Here is a 16,730-nt window from a genome sequence, read left to right on the forward strand (position 1 = left end):
CTACAATAAATTTTGCCTCTTTTCTCTTCTCACTCCTTTCAAGTGGTCCCCTCCTAACCTAGAGAGTAAGATTCCAGTACCCTCTGAGGGAGTAAGGTTAGGATTGGGATCTCCTCCTCTTTCCCTAAAACCACTGGTCCTGCCCTAAAGGGAAGTGGAACTAAGTGAACAGGACTGAAAATCAGCACAAATTGGCGTTAAAAATTATGTTCCCTGAATTCCTACAGATAACCTGCTAGAACAGGGAGGGAGTAGTTCTCTGGGAAAACAAATCTCCCTGAAGCTCACTTGGGTTTAAACTCTTCTAAATGGCACCTTTTGAGTTAGTCTATGGTTTCCAAGCAAGAAAACTGCATTGAACTCAGGCTTTGTCCTAAAAACCAGGACTAGAAAGGTGACACGGGCAGGATACCCTGATCCTGTACATATTGGTGCTAGGATAAAGATAACGATCCTTATCTCAAAGGAAACAACACAAAACAACTCTGTGACACAGTAAGGTAAACTAACTTGTCTAAAATCACAGCAAGGTAAATGACTGAGGCATAGTCAAGGATCTAGCTCTCCCAAATCTGTGCCATTTCCATAACATGATAAAGAGAGGCCAGAATGACTTCTAAATTGACATTAAGAAAAATTTAAAATCCTTCTCAAAGTTGACCTAGGGATTTTATAGTTCTGTACATAAGGAAACGGGGAAAAAAAATGGGGGGGGGGGGAAATACAGATCAGTAATTTTGTATTATCTTTCAGGAACAGGTGGGTAAATAAGACTCTGAAGGCCCTGTTGAGTCAGGTTATAAACTGCTGACAACAGGGCTATCAAGAGGAAACTGGGACAGAGATAGAAAATCTGAGGACTGAGCTCCCTAATTCCCAAGAGCAGGAACCTGATTGTCCTAGGGGAGCTCAGTTCCCAGGAGAATCTATGGAGAGTCAACACAAAGGTATATAAAAAGCTTCACAATAGGAAGATGCCAATACCAGACAACTGTTGCCTACTCACTACTCATCCAGGCTGCGCTGGGGCAGACTATATGTCCTAACATTGTGGCATGAAGTAGTTCTGACAAGTGAGGAAAGCATGGTTGGGGGTGTGGTTAGACAATAGGGCAGCAGGGATTCACTGTTCTAGTTTTCCTTTGGAGTTCAAATGTGTGCGATTTCAAAACAAAAATCCAGAAGGAAACATGAGATTAATGCATTTATTCCAAGTAATTAACACATTAAAAATAAAGTTAAACTTGTCCAAGCCAACTCATAAATTCTTTAATCTTTTTAACAAATATACAACCCAAAACATCATACTATGGTGGAAATAAATTGGTGGTAGAGGAAAGGATACATATGGGTTTGTGGAACAGGGAATGAGTTCAATCTCAAGACAAGTTTCAGAGATCTTCTACCCCTTCACAACAGAAATGGCTGCCAAACAATTTCATACAAAGTGTTATTGGATCACAATACAATGAACAAAGGCCATTTCAAAAATAAAAGTGATCTCTAAAGCATATCTGCTCCTGGCAATAAACCATGAATAAGTCTTACCGATTTGTCGTCTTCTAAAAGCCTGCCTGCCAGATATTCTTCCATGTTTATTTCCAAACAGGTTTGTGGGTTAGCAGGACAATGCATCTCAAGAAAGGTTAATATAGTAAGGGAAGTACAGGAGTTGACATGCCAATTAAGCGGTATAAACAGTAAACAAAAGAGCTACTCACGCTGCATTTCAAACAATGTTAAGGCAGGCCCATCCAAATGAAAGCCTAAGAGATGAACAATTCTTCCAAGTTTTCCATTTCAGCAAGCTTTCTGGTGTTTTTCCCAGAGATGCATCAACTGCCCAGGAAATTGGGTAGGAATACAACACAGCAATTGGAGAGGTCAGTTGCCTCCATCCTCCCCCACGTTTCAGAAATGGCAGAGTCAAAGCCAAAATACAATCAAAGCACACTATGTGGTGAGCCAGTTAGACATTTGATTTTAATGACAAAGTGGGAGAAAATAAATTGGCCAAAAAAAATTAACAGAAAATACATTTTTACAGATATATATATAGAAGTTATCGATTTGTCTGGTGTTTTAAGGGGAAAGGGAAAAGGAAAAGAGGTAAATTTTTTAGCTTCCATGAATATTTACTGTAAGATGCTGACTGCATCTCTTAGTGTAGGTTCCAGATGAGATAGCAAACTAGTCCTGGATCATCTGGGCATCTGATTTCTAGAAGCCAATTTGATTCATTCACAAGTAGCTCTAGGTATTTATTCTTAGTTGTGAACACTGGATTCTGAGTGGTCCTGGATGGCACCAACTGTAGCTTCCTGTTCAGGCATTTCCTGAGGGACCATATTGTCTTCAACTACCTGCTCCTTTGGAGGGGATCTTGACACTGGAGCTTTAACCAAATTCAGAGGGTCGGCACTGTCATCATCTACTTGCAGAATTGCCACCTTTGTGATGGATGCATTCGATACTTCTAGCTGTAATGGCCCCAACTCCAGGGAACTACACTTAGAAGGGTCACCTGGCTCAGAGAGTGGAGAACATAGTTTATCTTTTTGAACTCCAGAGGTCCGTGTGACAAAGTCAACAAGGTCTGGAAGGCAAGGAGATGGCCCAAGGCCTACAGAATTAATTGTTTTTAATTCCAATCTGAGTGACTCTTGTTTGTCTAATTGGGAAGATTCTTGTACTTCCTCAGGCATCATTCCTCCTGCTAACAGGTCAAGGGCCTGGTGTGTTCCCTCTAGGCCCCCCAAGCCATGGTCAACATTTTCTTTAAGTCCAGTTTTCAAAATGTTAGAAGGGATCCTAACACTCCTGGGATTAGATGAGTTTCGTTCACCCTCTGTCTCAAAGTCAAGCACCAAGGTTTTGGGAGAATCTAACGGAAACCCAGAAAAAGATGGGATTGGTTCAAAGTCAGTGGGAGTGGAGGAATTACGCCCTACAGGTGATACAGAATTTTCTTCACACACTTTCTGAGACAAGGCAGTTGGGGATCTATGTGCTGGGCTTACTCGAGTACTGCAGAGATCAACAGGCATATCCCCTAGATTCCCCAGGGCAGTAAGCTCCTCTACCTTTAAGTCTGTAGCTTCAAAGTCTTCCAGGGCCTTGCTTTCTATTGTCACTGTTAACTCTGGATGGACATCTTGTAGCTCCAGTGCTTCTGCTTTTGATTTCTCTGGGCTCTCCCAGGTCTCTAGCCTCTTCTTGTTTTCATCCCAAACAGCCAACTCATAGATCTTTTTAACTTGAAAGTCTTTTGATCTTTCTCTCTTGAGTTTGAGGCTTCTGTACCTAGAAGTTCTAGAAGCTGATTCTGGAGCTGAATTTCCTACCCCCTCCTCACTAACAACTGAAACTCCTTGCTCTTGTGGACTACCTGTTAAACACACAGCTGATCTGGCTGGGGACTGAAGCAGCAACTCTGGGGCAGAAATTTTCACAGGTGTATCTTGTGGATTGAGTAAAGACCTAGCTTCTGATAAAAATGAGTCTAATTTTGCTTTTGTGAAAGAGCAAGCCTGTGGACTCAATTTGATCACTACTTTACTTGGAGTTTCACTTCCTGTCATCAATTTATTGGACTGTTCAGCCTCTTTGTCAATCATTAGCAAGTTGGGCTGTTTTACTTCTCCCTCCCACATGTATCTGTTCCCATGGTTCAAATTAGAATCTTCTGTGCTGTGGGGTCCAATGCTGGTACTTGTTCCCTCATCAACTATCCCCTCAGACAGCTCTTTCTCCCTTCCTTTTAGTTCAGTATTTGTCTCTATCTCACTTTCTCTACAATCCTCAGATTTACGGAGCTCTTGGCTTTCCTTATCCTGGTTAACAGATTCTCTGAGGTGGATTTCTACCAACTTCTGAGATTCTTTGCACTGTATATCTAACAGCTGAGGAGGTGGTTCTACACCAGGTGGTCCTGGCTCTCCCAGGTCAAGCTCACTCTTTTTCTCTGGAGATATATCCCTACAAGTGTCACTCTGGAAGGAACTAGAGGTCCATATGGCCAACGCGTCTGTCTTTGGGGTAACTGTTTCATAAGGCCTGCTTTGGCACAACCTTGTCAGAGGCTGTAGGAAGCCATAGGTGCTACCTGTGCTTTTTGGGTCTACATGTTCTACAACTGACCATTTCCCTAGGGCCACCAGAGTTTTTGCAACAGGCTTTTCAGAGTTGCTAACTATAGGAGCAGTGACCAAACCCTCATCTTGATGCAACTCCTCTTGGGATGCACTGCTGTTCAAAGGATAAGTAGAAGAGGTGTCTGAACTTTTGGTTCTAGAGAGGTTGCTATTTTCCCCATTGGCCAGTGGACCACCACTTAGCTTAGTCTCAGAGGTACCCTTAGTCTCAGGGCCCCCCTTTCCACCACTACTATAGAATATGTCATACAGGTCCTTAGCATTGGCAGTGGCTAAGCATGAATTTCGCTTCTCTAATTTTTTGGCTTGTTCACTGAACACACTTGACAGGGGTGGTGGAGGACGTACTAACACAGAGAACAGGGTCTGGTCTCGGTCACTCTCACTCACCCCAGGAGCGGTCTCATCAGAAGGAATGGCAGCTGGCTGTGCTGAGGCCATGATGGCTACAGGCAACACTGGGTTCAAAATGTTAGGACCCACAAAGCCAGGGCTGAGAGTCTGAGATACAATTGGGTTTGATTTTACTGGAGCCAAGATAGCATTTGCTTGAGCAGGAGACGGGGCAGCTGGATGAGGTATAATGGGGGGTGGTGGAGGCGGTGGAGGTGGGGGTGGTGGTGGTGGTAGTATTTGTTCAGGTAAATGAGATGGCTCATTCTTTTCAGCCAACACCACTTTTTCCTCTGGAGACCCTTTTAGAATCACCTCTTCCCCTCCAAATGCTTTGGAGATGATGTCTGGAGGTAAGAGGAGATCAGCTGAAGACTCTTTAACCACTGGCAGAGGTTTAGCAGTGGTTCCAGAGGACTTAATAGACAGAAAGGTGTTAAGAGGGGCTGGCTTGCTCATTGTGGCTGAACATGACTTGCGGAGTACTGTGGATGGGATAGGCAGGTTGGGTCGGATCTTAGTCTGTGTTGAAGTTGTCACAACAGGCATCCAAGGGCTGGTATGTGCAACAACAGTTTTCCCAGAGAGTTTGATTTTGATGGGCTTTGCCTTCCCAGCTTCAGCTTTGCCATCCTCTTTGTCCTTACTACTTTCTACAATCTCTTCTTTAGAAATACTTGGGGTCACCACTGAACTTTTCTCCTCTTCTTTTTCTGGCTTCTTCCAGCTGAATTTCCCAAAAGATGATGTTGGTGATTCCTTCTTTACCTCTTCTTTTAACTGGAGTTTGATGCCAGTGTTCCTTTTATTTTCAGCTTTTTCAGGGGAGTTCCTACCCTCAGAGAGTTGGTCTTCTAATTTCTCAGAGACCTTATCATCCTCCTTTACTTCTTTCACAGCTTTTGCCTTTTTTTCTTTCTTCTCCTCCTTTGGTTTCTCACTAAGTTTGCGCTTTAGCTCACTCTGCCGTCGCCGTTCTGTCTCTAGGACCACAGCCAAGCCAGCTTGGCGGTCCAGATTCCGCCGCTCCTCATATAATGGGTTTTCATCCACATATTTCTGGGAAGAAAAAAGATAAAGGCTCAAAAACTGGTGAAAATACAAGAGACAAAAATATTGGCCCTGCCACTGTTAGAATTCATTCAGTAGAAATCCCCAGAATAATCTTCCTCAAGGATATACGGGATGCTATCTGCTGAGCATTTCCCACTAGGATTGAGGAGAACTTAAGAGGTTATATGGAATTTGAAGTGTCAGTGGCTTTTTCTGGCTTGGAAGCCATTTGACAAAGTCAAAATAATTACTTCAGAAAAGTTGGAAACTCCACAGCCTACTACAAAGACCAACCTTGTATTTCTCATTGTGTTGGTGACCCTTCACATGTTGCTCCCCAGAAATTGGATCCCCCAAAAATTCCTCACAGAGCTGGCAATAAAATCCACTGATGGGAACCAGAAATTCAGAGCCTGGAAGAAGTAGAAAAAAGTCAAGGAAATAAGTCGATTCCACCCAGAATGACAGCAACCAATGGAAATCCCACCACCCCTTTGCAGTAAAATAGTTACAGTATAGAGGGCCTTACTCACTGTGAAGTCAGAAGCAGTATTTAGATGAATTCCAATAGCACAGTCTTTCCAACCTAAGGCTTGAACTACAGTCCTCTAATTCTTCTACCTCTTGGGAACATTAACTGGTTAATTTAGGAGTTTCCTGTGCCAGATTAATTCCTGTTGCTGAGTCTCCTCAAACCCTAACTAGCACTAAGCATCTCAGGAGATATAAAAACTATACTCCCAAATAGTCCATTACCATTTTATGAGGATCTCTCATGTTGGTATTAATTACTGAGGAATCTCTCTTCTGTAGATCTCAAGGATACAGCAGCAGCACCGGCTACTTGTGAAGGTAAGAAATTGAAAAGTTTATGGGCCGGGTGCGGTGGCTCACGCCTGTAATCCCAGCACTTTGGGAGGCAGAGGTGGGCGGATCACGAGGTCAGGAGATCGAGACCATCCTGGCTAACACAGTGAAACCCCGTCTCTACTAAAAATACAAAAAATACAAGACATGGTGGCAGGTGCCTGTAGTCCCAGCTACTTGGGAGGCTGAGGCAGGAGAATGGGGTGAACCTGGGAGGCGGGGCTTGCAGTGAGCAGAGATTGCACCACTGCACTCCAGCCTGGGCAACAGAGCGAGACTCCATCTCAGAAAAAAAAAAAAAAAGAAAGAAATTGAAAAGTTTAAAGACAAAGGAAGGTTCTGCTTCTCCATTTACTGCTTAGTAACAATGACTCAAAATATTGTATAGTTCTTAGTTGAAAAGGCAGTTAAATTACTGCATCTCCTATCCTTTTTAATCTGGATTCCAAATAAGTAAGATTTTGGGTCCATAAGCCAATGACAAAGACAGTTCTATTTTAAGTGACATGTCTATGTTTAACATCTGTTAGTAGTAGATTTTTGGTCATGTGGGTAGAGATCATGGTCTTATAGATCTCTTTATAGTTTCAGGACCTAGTACACTGTTTTGTACACAGAAGGCATTCTTATGGCTTTGTTAAAAGGAATGGCTGTCTCATGTATGCTGCTTCCTAGCACGTTAGCTCAGGACACCTCTTCCTCAACTGAATGTAAGGAAACCACAAAGGAGGCAAAGAGGAAACATACCTTTTGCAGGAACAGTTATCTTGTCAGTGCGCTTTATGGCATCTTGTTTGGCCTCACTCTGGGTCTTTGAAGCCCAAGGTCTGTTGTAGGGATCCAGTGTCTATTTGTAAGAGGCAGAGGTGCTCACACAACAGCACTAAAAGCTCAATGACCCACTTTTCTCTTTTTTTCCCCCATAATAAGATCAGGGGACCAGAAGCCCCCAGCTACCCACCCCCACCCCCTCTGCCAACTGTTTAAATGGAAATCACCTGTGGAAAAGGTAAACACATGTTAGACCAAGTACCAGAGAAAGGTAAAATGAAACAAAAAAATCAGGTACTCAAGGAATCAAAAGAGGCAGAAACCTCACTTACACTTGTCATGGTGTTTAGTTACAGCCAAGTCCCCTGGACTGAGCCCTGGGGATGGTGTCTCCTTTGTTGGTGTCTCTTGGCTCTTCAGATTGGGGCTCCTGCCCATATGAGAATGTTTCCTTTTCCAGCTTCGCAATGCAGATAGGGGTACAGAAGTTTGAAGAGAGTGACGGTGGGAGTGAAAATAACAGAGAGTAGGATACCTACCTGTGTGTGCTTCTTATTGTGCATATGAGTGAAGAAGTCAAACATGGTCCCACAGATGGTGTTGCAGTCTTTGCACCAGTGATTGCCCGCATCATAATACTCATAAGCAGCAGTGGGCTGATCCAACTGCTTAGTGGCTGACTGGGGGCTTTCCGCAGGCTTGGGGCTCTTAGTACGAAACTTCTCATTGTTTACTTTTGATTCCTAGAGGACAAAAACTGTACTTACAAGGAATTCAAGGCAATCTAGACTTGTCTTCTCTTTGAAATAGTAAGTGGCCATAATAATAGAAATAGGGCCATATGACCCTATTTCCAATGTTTAAAGCTGCACAAGTTGGGGGGAACCCTAACAGAAGCATGTCTCTAAGACACAGAACTATTTGACTTCATAGTGCTATTACAGCATAAAAAGTAAGTCATAACGGCAATATATTTACTTACATATCCTAAAATATCTCTAGAAGAACAGCCAAGGTTGTGGAAACATTGGCTGCCTCTGGGGAAGGGAAGTGGAGAACAAGGACAGGTAGTAGTCTCTTTACTGTATACCCTTTAGTAAATGTTGAATGTGTTACCTATGCAACTAAACAGTTAAATTTGAAAATCATGACGACTAGGGAGGGAAGAAAAACCAAAATGGAAAAGGTAATTGACAGGCTAAGTAAAGCAAAAGCAGAAAATAGGTGATAGTGAACTCATCACATGCATCCTGGCATGAAAAACTGGAGAGAAGGGTTGGTGTACACAGATAAAGCAGACTATACAACTATACATAGATAAATAAGGTCATCTATGTAGAATGATTTAAAGAAATCTGGGAAAAACATTCCTAACTGCCTAAAATATCACTTTTAGAATTTAACACCTTTAGAGGCCAGGTGCAGTGGCTCACGCCTGAAAGCACATCACTTTGGGAGGTCGAGGTGGGCAGATCACTTGAGGCCAGAAGTTCAAGACAGGCCTGGCCAACATGGTGAAACCCCATCTCTATTAAAAACAGAAAAATTACCCGGGCATAGTGGTGTGCACCTGTAGTCCCAGCTACTCGGGAGGTTGAGGCACGAGAATCACTTGAACCCGGGAGGCGGAGGTTGCAGTAAGGTAAGATTGTGCCACTGCATTCTAGCCTAAGCAACAAGTAAGACCCTGTCTCCAAAAAAAAAAAAAAATTTTAACACCTTTGAGTAACATGTATCTTTTTTTTAAAATATATCAACTCCTTAATATTAAAATGATCAACAGTAAATATTTAATATAAATTAATTTATTACCAAGTTGGAACAAGGCACTCAGGAAATGAGAATTTTGGTTAATGTTCAGGATTAAAGCACAGGAAAAAAAGATAATTTTTGCAACTCAGAGGCTAGCTATAAATGGGGTTCTATAGTACACAAGATGAAGGAGCTGGGTACCTAGAATATTGGCTCGTTCAGGGAAAAAGGTAGGACAGGAGGAAAGGGAAACAACTGGGGCTTCAAAGATACTCTTTCCCTACCTGAATCCTATTCAAGAATCACTAAAGAGATCACACCAGACAGGTAGGGGATGGGAGAGTTCATACACTACTGGTGGGAGCATTAACTGGCACCATCTTCTAGAAGATAATCTAGGAATACATTACATACCTCAAAATACTGTATACCCTTTAACCCAGCAATTCACTCCTTGATATTTATCCTATGGAAAGTATCATGTCAAACAACAGGTGATTTGATTGGTTAAATAAATTTTGCTTAACCATGCAACAAAAACAACAAAAAATAAGGTTGTTAAAAATGGTATTAGAGAAGTGTATTTACTGACATGGAAAGATGTTCATGATATACTGAGAAAACTAATAAAATACACTTGAATAATCAACAAAGATACGTAAATAGGCATAGAGCGTTGAATATCACTTTATCCAAAATACTTTCTCTAACCACTCTATACTCCTTATCCTGCTTTCTTTTTTTAGGCACTTATCATTACCTAACATGGACTTATTTATTGTCTGTCTTCTACTATTTAATGAGAATATGAACCTTGTCTATACTGTTCAGTGTGTTATTTCCCATATCTAGACCAGTTCCTGACACTTTATTGGTGACCAATACATATTTGTTAAGTGAATGAATGGACAGAATTAATACCTTGGTGTATGTATTTGGAATAACATACACCAAGGTATTAATAATATCATACACCAAGGTATTACTAACAGTGGTCTTGGCTGGGCCCAGTGGCTCATGCCTGTAATGCCAGCACTTTGGGAGGCTGAGATGGGCAGATCACTTGAGCTTAGGAGTTCGGGACCAGCCTTGGAAACATGGCGAAACCTCAACTCTGCAAAAATACAAAAATTAGCCAAGTGTGGTGGTGGTGAGCACCTGTAGTCCCAGCTACTGGGGAGCCTGAGGTGGGAAGAATGCTTGGACCCGAGAGTTGGAGGCTGCAGTGAGCCATGGTCGTGTCACTGCACTCAACCTGAGTGACAGAGTGAGACCCTGTGTCAAAAAAAAAAAAAGGTAATAATAATAGTTGTTTCTAGGTAGATGAAATTACAAGTTTGTGTGTGCTTTTCTGAAATGAACAGAAAGGGAAAGAAAACCTCAAACCAACTATACGTTTTAAAGAGAGGTAAAGAAATATGAAGGACAGGTAGGAAAGGTTGTGGACATAATATTCCTTACTGCTGAGATGAAAATTGAATTGTAACATATCCCTGTTAGTTTCAGAGACCATGAAGACTCACCCAAATCAAGATGATAGATTATCATGGGGTTGGTATATGAATAGAAATCCAATGTATAAGTCAATTACAAAGGACCAGAGCTTTTAAATTCTTCTCCCATTAAAGGCCCTACCTAGACTCAAGACCCAGGTATAAAAGACTAGTTCTACCTGGTTGAGAAAGAAAACTCTCCTAGGAAGACATGGAAAAAAATAGAGCTTGGGTGATAATACAGAATATATTCTCTTTCCTACCTCTCAACATTAACTGAGGATGTACTATGTGCTAGACATATTGTATGCCATGGGAAACACAAAAATAAAGATTCCTCTTTTATCCTCTCAGGTCAGGTGGGGTAGCTCACACCTGTAATATGAGCACTTTGGGAGGCTGAGGCAGGAGGATCATCACTTGAGCCTAGGAGTTCAAGACCAGCCGGGGATGGGCACAGTGGCTCATGCCTGTAATCCCAGCATCTTGGGAGGCTGGGGCGGGTGGATTATCTGAGGTCAGGAGTTCGAGACCAGCCTGGCCAGGATAGTGAAACCCCATCTCTACTAAAAATACAAAAATTAGTTTGGTGTGGTGGTACACACCTGTAATGCCAGCTACTCAGGAGGCTGAGGCAGGAGAATTGCCCGGGAGACAGAGGATGCAGTGAGCCAAGATCACGCCACTGTACTCCAGCCTGGCCAACAGAACAAGACTCTGTCTTAAAAAAAAAAAAAAAAAAAAAATGGCTGGGCAGGGTGGCTCACGGCTGTAATCCTAGCACTTTGGGAGGCCACATCACAAGATCAGGAGTTTAAGACTAGCATGGTCAATATTGTGAAACCTGGCTTCTACTAAAAACACAAAAATTAGCCAGGGGTGGTGGCACATGCCTGTAATCTCAGCTACTTGGGAGGCGGAGGCAGGAGAATCACTTGAACCTGGGAGGCGGAGGTTGCAGGCTCAACCAAGGTTGAGCCAAGATTGTACCACCGCACTCCAGTCTGGGTGACAGAGCAAGACTCCGTCTCAAAAAGAAGACCAGCCTGGACAATATAGCAAGACCCCATCCTTAACAACAAAAAAAGAAGCTCTCGTTTAGTGGAGACAGACGTAAGAATCTTTAAATAAGACAACGAAATAAATTTTACAAAGAAACAAATTACAGAGTGCTAAAGAAGGCTGACTAGATCTGGGTGGAATTCTGGAAATTCTTCAAGGAAGAGGTGGTATCCAAATTGGGCTTTAATGGGTGAGTGGGGGTGGGAGAAAGATTATTCCAGGCTAATAGGATTATTAATGCAAAACCAGAGAGGTGTAATACCAGATATTGCACACCTGGAAAATTGCACTTTGAGGTGACGCAGTGTAAGATGTAATATAATGTTTCCTGAGCAGTACTCATTACTATATGCCAGGCCCTGGGCTATGTATTGGGAACCATATTGAACAATGGCACATATAAAGTCCCTGGAACTTTTGAACCTTAAAAGCAAATTTGCGGAACACATATAATTATATAATCAGATCTGTCATAAATGCTAAGAAGGAAAATTACAAGATATTATGGGAGTGTATATCAGGCAAATTTAACAGTCTAGGGAATCAGAGAAGGAAGTCAGGGAACTAATTTAAGATCCAATCTAAAGGATGAATTGGAGTTAGAAGAGCAGATAAGGAAAGAGTTTAATTTGCATGGTAAAGAAAGGGAACAGAAAATGTGAGGTCATGAGAGATGATACATTTGAGGAATGAAAAGGTTAGTAATGCAACTACAGTCAGCAAGAGGGAAAGAGGCATGAAATGAGGTTGAGGAAGTAGGCAAGGGATTGAGTATCATGATCACTGGCTATATGTGCAAAAAGAGTTAACACAGCAACATAAGCAAAAACTGATGTGGCTTGGACTTGAATGTCAATGGAGATGGTAAGCTGGATGGAATCGAGATTTACTTTGGAGAGGGACCTGACAGAATTTGTAACTGCCTATGGAGCAGTTAGGGAGAGAAGAGCACTAAGAGTGACTTTTAAGTTGTTGTCATGAAAACTGTTGGACAGTGTGCCATGCATTGAGAATGGATAACAATGGAGGAAGAAAAAGTTGGAAGGAGGCTGAGCACAACCATTAATTTAGTTTAGGACATGCTCAATTTCAAATGCCTATGAGACAATGAAGTGGAAATGGTGAGTTAGGTTGTTAGACACTCAGAAGACTCATTTGACTAGAACATAAAACTTGCATTTCTCACATGGCATTTTAGCATAGGACTGGATGAAATGGCCTAGAAAGAAAGAGCAAATTCTGGAGAACTGGGCAAGGACTAAGCCCTGAGAAACTCAAAAATTTAAAGATTATGTATGAGCAACAGCAAAGGATACTAAGCAGGAGCATCCAATGTACTAGGAGGGAAAGAAGTGTGACAGAAGCCAAGGGAAAAGAGTTTTTGTAGGAGAAAGTGATTCTCGGCCTCAAATGCTGCTCATTTGAGAAGTAAAATGTATCTACTGACTTTGGCAACATAGTAGTGACCTAGACATGAACATAGTTGCTAAATATTAACCCCGCAAAGCGGTATATACAAGTTGTGAGAAGATCAAAAGCCAGACAGGAGTGGGTTAAGGAGTAAATGCTGGAACAAGAATACAGAAGGTCCTGAACACTGAGGATTTGGGATTCTTTGTGGGCAACAAGGAATTGCTGAAATTCTGAAGAGGAGTACCATGCTCTGATCTATACTGTAAGAAAATAATTAACAAGAGTAAGAACAGTTTGAAAACCTAAGTTAAGAATATGGTTAGAAAACTTCCATAGGAGTCTAAGGGGAAAAAAAAAAAGATGACAGAAAAGGAAAAGTTGAGTTGTTACCTTGTTGGAGGAGGAGTTTGAGAACGATGACACTTTTTCTGGGCTCTTGGATTTTTCTGCTTTCCCAGGCTTCTCTGTAGGCTCCTTACTATCACTTAAAGACTTCTGGGATTTATCAAAGATGTTAATTCCCAAGATCTGAGCTACTTTGTCCAGTTCAGATTGCTTCTTTTCTGCCTCTTCTGCCTCTTGCCGTAGCTCTGCAATGTCCTTCATAATGTTATCCTGAAGCCGACTCACCTCCACCAGGAGCGGATCTTTGTGGCCATCCTTCTCCCTTCGTTTCTTGCGCAGCATTTCTCCTGAGTAGTCAAATGTCAACAAAAAGAAGCACAGGGAAAATAAGATGAGTCGTTTCTCATTTACAAGTAGTAATTTGTCAGGGCTTTATGGTTACAAAATCTTTGCCCACAAAAGTTTCTAAGGGCGGCCAGGCACAGTGACTCACGCCTGTAATCCTGGCACTTTGGGAGGCTGAGGAGGGTAATTGCTTGAGTTCAGGTGCTTGAGATCAGCCTCACTAACATGGTGAAACCCCGTCTATACTGAAAATACAAAAACTTAGCCAAGTGTGGTGGTGGGCACCTGTAATTCTAGTTACTCAAGAGCCTGAGGCAGGAGAATTGCTTAAACTCAGGAGGAGGAGGTTGCAGTGAGCCAAGATCACACCATTGCACTCCAGCCTGGGTGATAGTGACAGACTCCATCTCAAAAAAACAATTTTTTTTTTCTAAGAGCAAGTAAGATTCTCCTTCCACATGGGTTGGTGTAAGTGAAGCTTCTATGAAGGTAAAGGATGGGTTATGACATTATCTTTTGTATAAAGGTTATAAGGTAAGCATCTATGGACAGGCTTCAGGGGCTCCAAGAACTCCCATAACAGTATATATAATTTTGTGTGTGTCTCTCAAAAACATTAATAAGTGTTGTAACTATGAATCTAGCAGTTGTCCTCTCTTCAGAGCACTGAAGAATTATTTAGAGGGTAATATATTTGACTTTATCTGATCTAAGGACACTTTAACAATTTCTTCAATGAGTTTTAGGTTTTGCCTCTGGTTAACCTTTTTTTTTTTTTTTTTTTTTGGTAGAGATGGGGTTTTGCCATGTCATCCAGGTTGGTCTTAAACTCCTGAGCTCAAAGTGATCTGCCCACTTCAGCCTCTCAAAGTGCTGGAATTATAGGTGTGAGCCACCACATCCTGCTGGCTTATTTAATGTTATCTCCTATTCTAAACTGCAGATCCTCTGGCGTTAATCCTCACAGGATAAATAACTCAATTTCTCATCCCTAAACAGTCCAAACCCAGACAGAAGCAATTACATCTTCTCCTACTCTCTGTTCTTTCATACTATCAGTATTTAGAAGTCTTGTTATGTTCTTTTCCTCACTGTGTATGTGAATTCCTAAAAGCATAAAAAAATGGAATAAAAAGGAAGGCATCAGGGAACATTTTTGTGTGTGTGTGCCAAATTTAAGGAAAGACCAGGCACTGTTGCTCATGCCTGTAATCCCAGTGCTTTGGGAGGTTGACATAGGAGGATCACTTGACTCCAAAAATTCGAGGTTACAGTGAGCTATGACAGCACCAAATCACTGTACTCCAGCCTGGGCAACAGAATGAGACCTTGTCTCTTAAAAAAAATAAAATTAAATTAAAAAAAGCTGGGCGTGGTGGCTCACACCTATAATCCTAGCACTTTGGGAGGCCGAGGAGGGCGGATCACCTGAGGTCAGAAGTTCAAGACCAACCTGGCCAACAGGGTGAAACCCCGTCTCTACTAAAAATACAAAAATTAGCCGGGCATGGTGGCACGTGCCTATAATCCCAGCTACTCGGGAGGTTGAGGCAAGAGAATTACTTGAACCCGGAAGGCAGACGTTGCAGTGAGCTGAGATTGCGCCACTGCACTCTAGTCTGGGCAACAGAGCAAGGCTCCATCTCAAAAAAAAAAAAAAGAACTCAAAAATGATGAAGACATATTGAAAGGACACAGGAACTAACTCACAAGGGGTCTCATTGGCCAGATTTGGAACAATGTGTGCATGAAAATAAATAATGATAATAAAACATTGTAACGTATCAAACGAAGAATCCATGAATTCATACTCATATAAATGGATAAACAAATGGCAGTGAGGGTTAGGAAGTTCCCTCTTATAGTAGAAAGCCAACTAATAAAGGTAGAAGGAATGAGGAAACTTGAAAAATCACTATTTGATACCATCACAGGCCAGGCACAGTGGCTCATGCCTGTAATCCTAGCACTTTGGGAGGCCGCAGAGCTCAGGAGTTTGAGACCAGCCTTAGAAACATGGCAAAACCTTGTCTCTAGCCAAACAAACAAACAAAGAAAAAAATTAGCCAGGCATGGTAGCTCATGCCTATGGTCTCAGTTACTCAGCAGGATCACCTGAGCCAGCTGCAGTGAGCTAAGATTATGCCACTGCCACTGTACTTCAGCCTGGGTGACACAGCGAGACCCTGTTTCAAAAATTTTTTTTAATTTCAAAATTTTTTTTTAAATAACTATTATCATAATATCTGGCTCAGGCAAGACTCATCAGTGGATGCTAAAATCAGTGGGTGAAAGTTTGAGGAGTAACTGAATATTTACAAGGTCTCAAAGTATCTCTTCTATAAGATACATATTAATTTAAAAAGATAAAACAGTAAGTTTATAGTGGAGAAATCTGGCAGACACCACTTTAACCAAATAATTAAAGTTAACATTACCAGTAATGGGATAAATCAACACCTGATACAAACTGAGCATCAATTCTGTGATAGTCTTGCCAAAAATGAATAACCTGAATTTAATCATAAGGAAATAGACAAATAAAAAATTAAGGGATATTCTACAAAATATGTGACCTCTTATTTTCCAGAATGTTAATGTTATGGAATACAAAGACTCAGATTAAAGAAGAGTATAAGAACATGAAAACTGAATGTGATAAATAATCTTGCACTTTCTTTTGCTATAAAGGGCATTAATGGGACAACGTGAAATATGAGTAAGATTGGTAGACTGGATAATAGTATTGTATCACTGCTAATATCCTAATTTTGATAAGTGTATTAAGGATATGTACCTTCTTTGTTGTTAGGAAATACTTAAGTATTTAGGAGTAAAGGAACATCACATCTACAAGTTACTTTAAAAAGCTCAGAAAAGGCCAGTGCAGTGACTCACGCCTATAATCTCAGCACTCTGGGAGGCTGAGGCAGGAGGATTGCTTGAGGCCAGGAGTTTGAGACCAGCCTGGACAAAACAGTGAAACTCCATCTCTACTAAAACTACAAAAATTAGCCAGCTGTGGTGGCACATACTTGTAATCCCAGCTACTTGGGAGGCTGAGGATTGAGAATCACTTGAA

General features: G+C 41.6%; 1 protein-coding gene across 1 annotated transcript in view; it reads right to left on the reverse strand.

The window, feature by feature from the left end:
* Positions 1 to 1,191: 1,191 nt before the first annotated feature.
* Positions 1,192 to 16,730, reverse strand: part of ZNF318 (zinc finger protein 318) — a 21,980-nt gene continuing 6,441 nt past the window's right edge. The window contains exons 4-8 of the mRNA XM_011986770.1: positions 13,349 to 13,650; positions 7,778 to 7,981; positions 7,215 to 7,314; positions 5,895 to 6,013; positions 1,192 to 5,606 (exon numbers count right to left, since the gene is read on the reverse strand). Coding sequence (XP_011842160.1) covers positions 2,268 to 5,606; positions 5,895 to 6,013; positions 7,215 to 7,314; positions 7,778 to 7,981; positions 13,349 to 13,650 — 4,064 coding nt within the window. The 3' untranslated portion in view covers positions 1,192 to 2,267. The remainder of the gene's footprint in view (positions 5,607 to 5,894; positions 6,014 to 7,214; positions 7,315 to 7,777; positions 7,982 to 13,348; positions 13,651 to 16,730) is intronic.

The sequence above is a fragment of the Mandrillus leucophaeus genome, unplaced genomic scaffold (genome assembly GCF_000951045.1).
Source record: "Mandrillus leucophaeus isolate KB7577 unplaced genomic scaffold, Mleu.le_1.0 Scaffold3, whole genome shotgun sequence".
Classification (NCBI taxonomy): Eukaryota; Metazoa; Chordata; class Mammalia; order Primates; family Cercopithecidae; genus Mandrillus; species Mandrillus leucophaeus.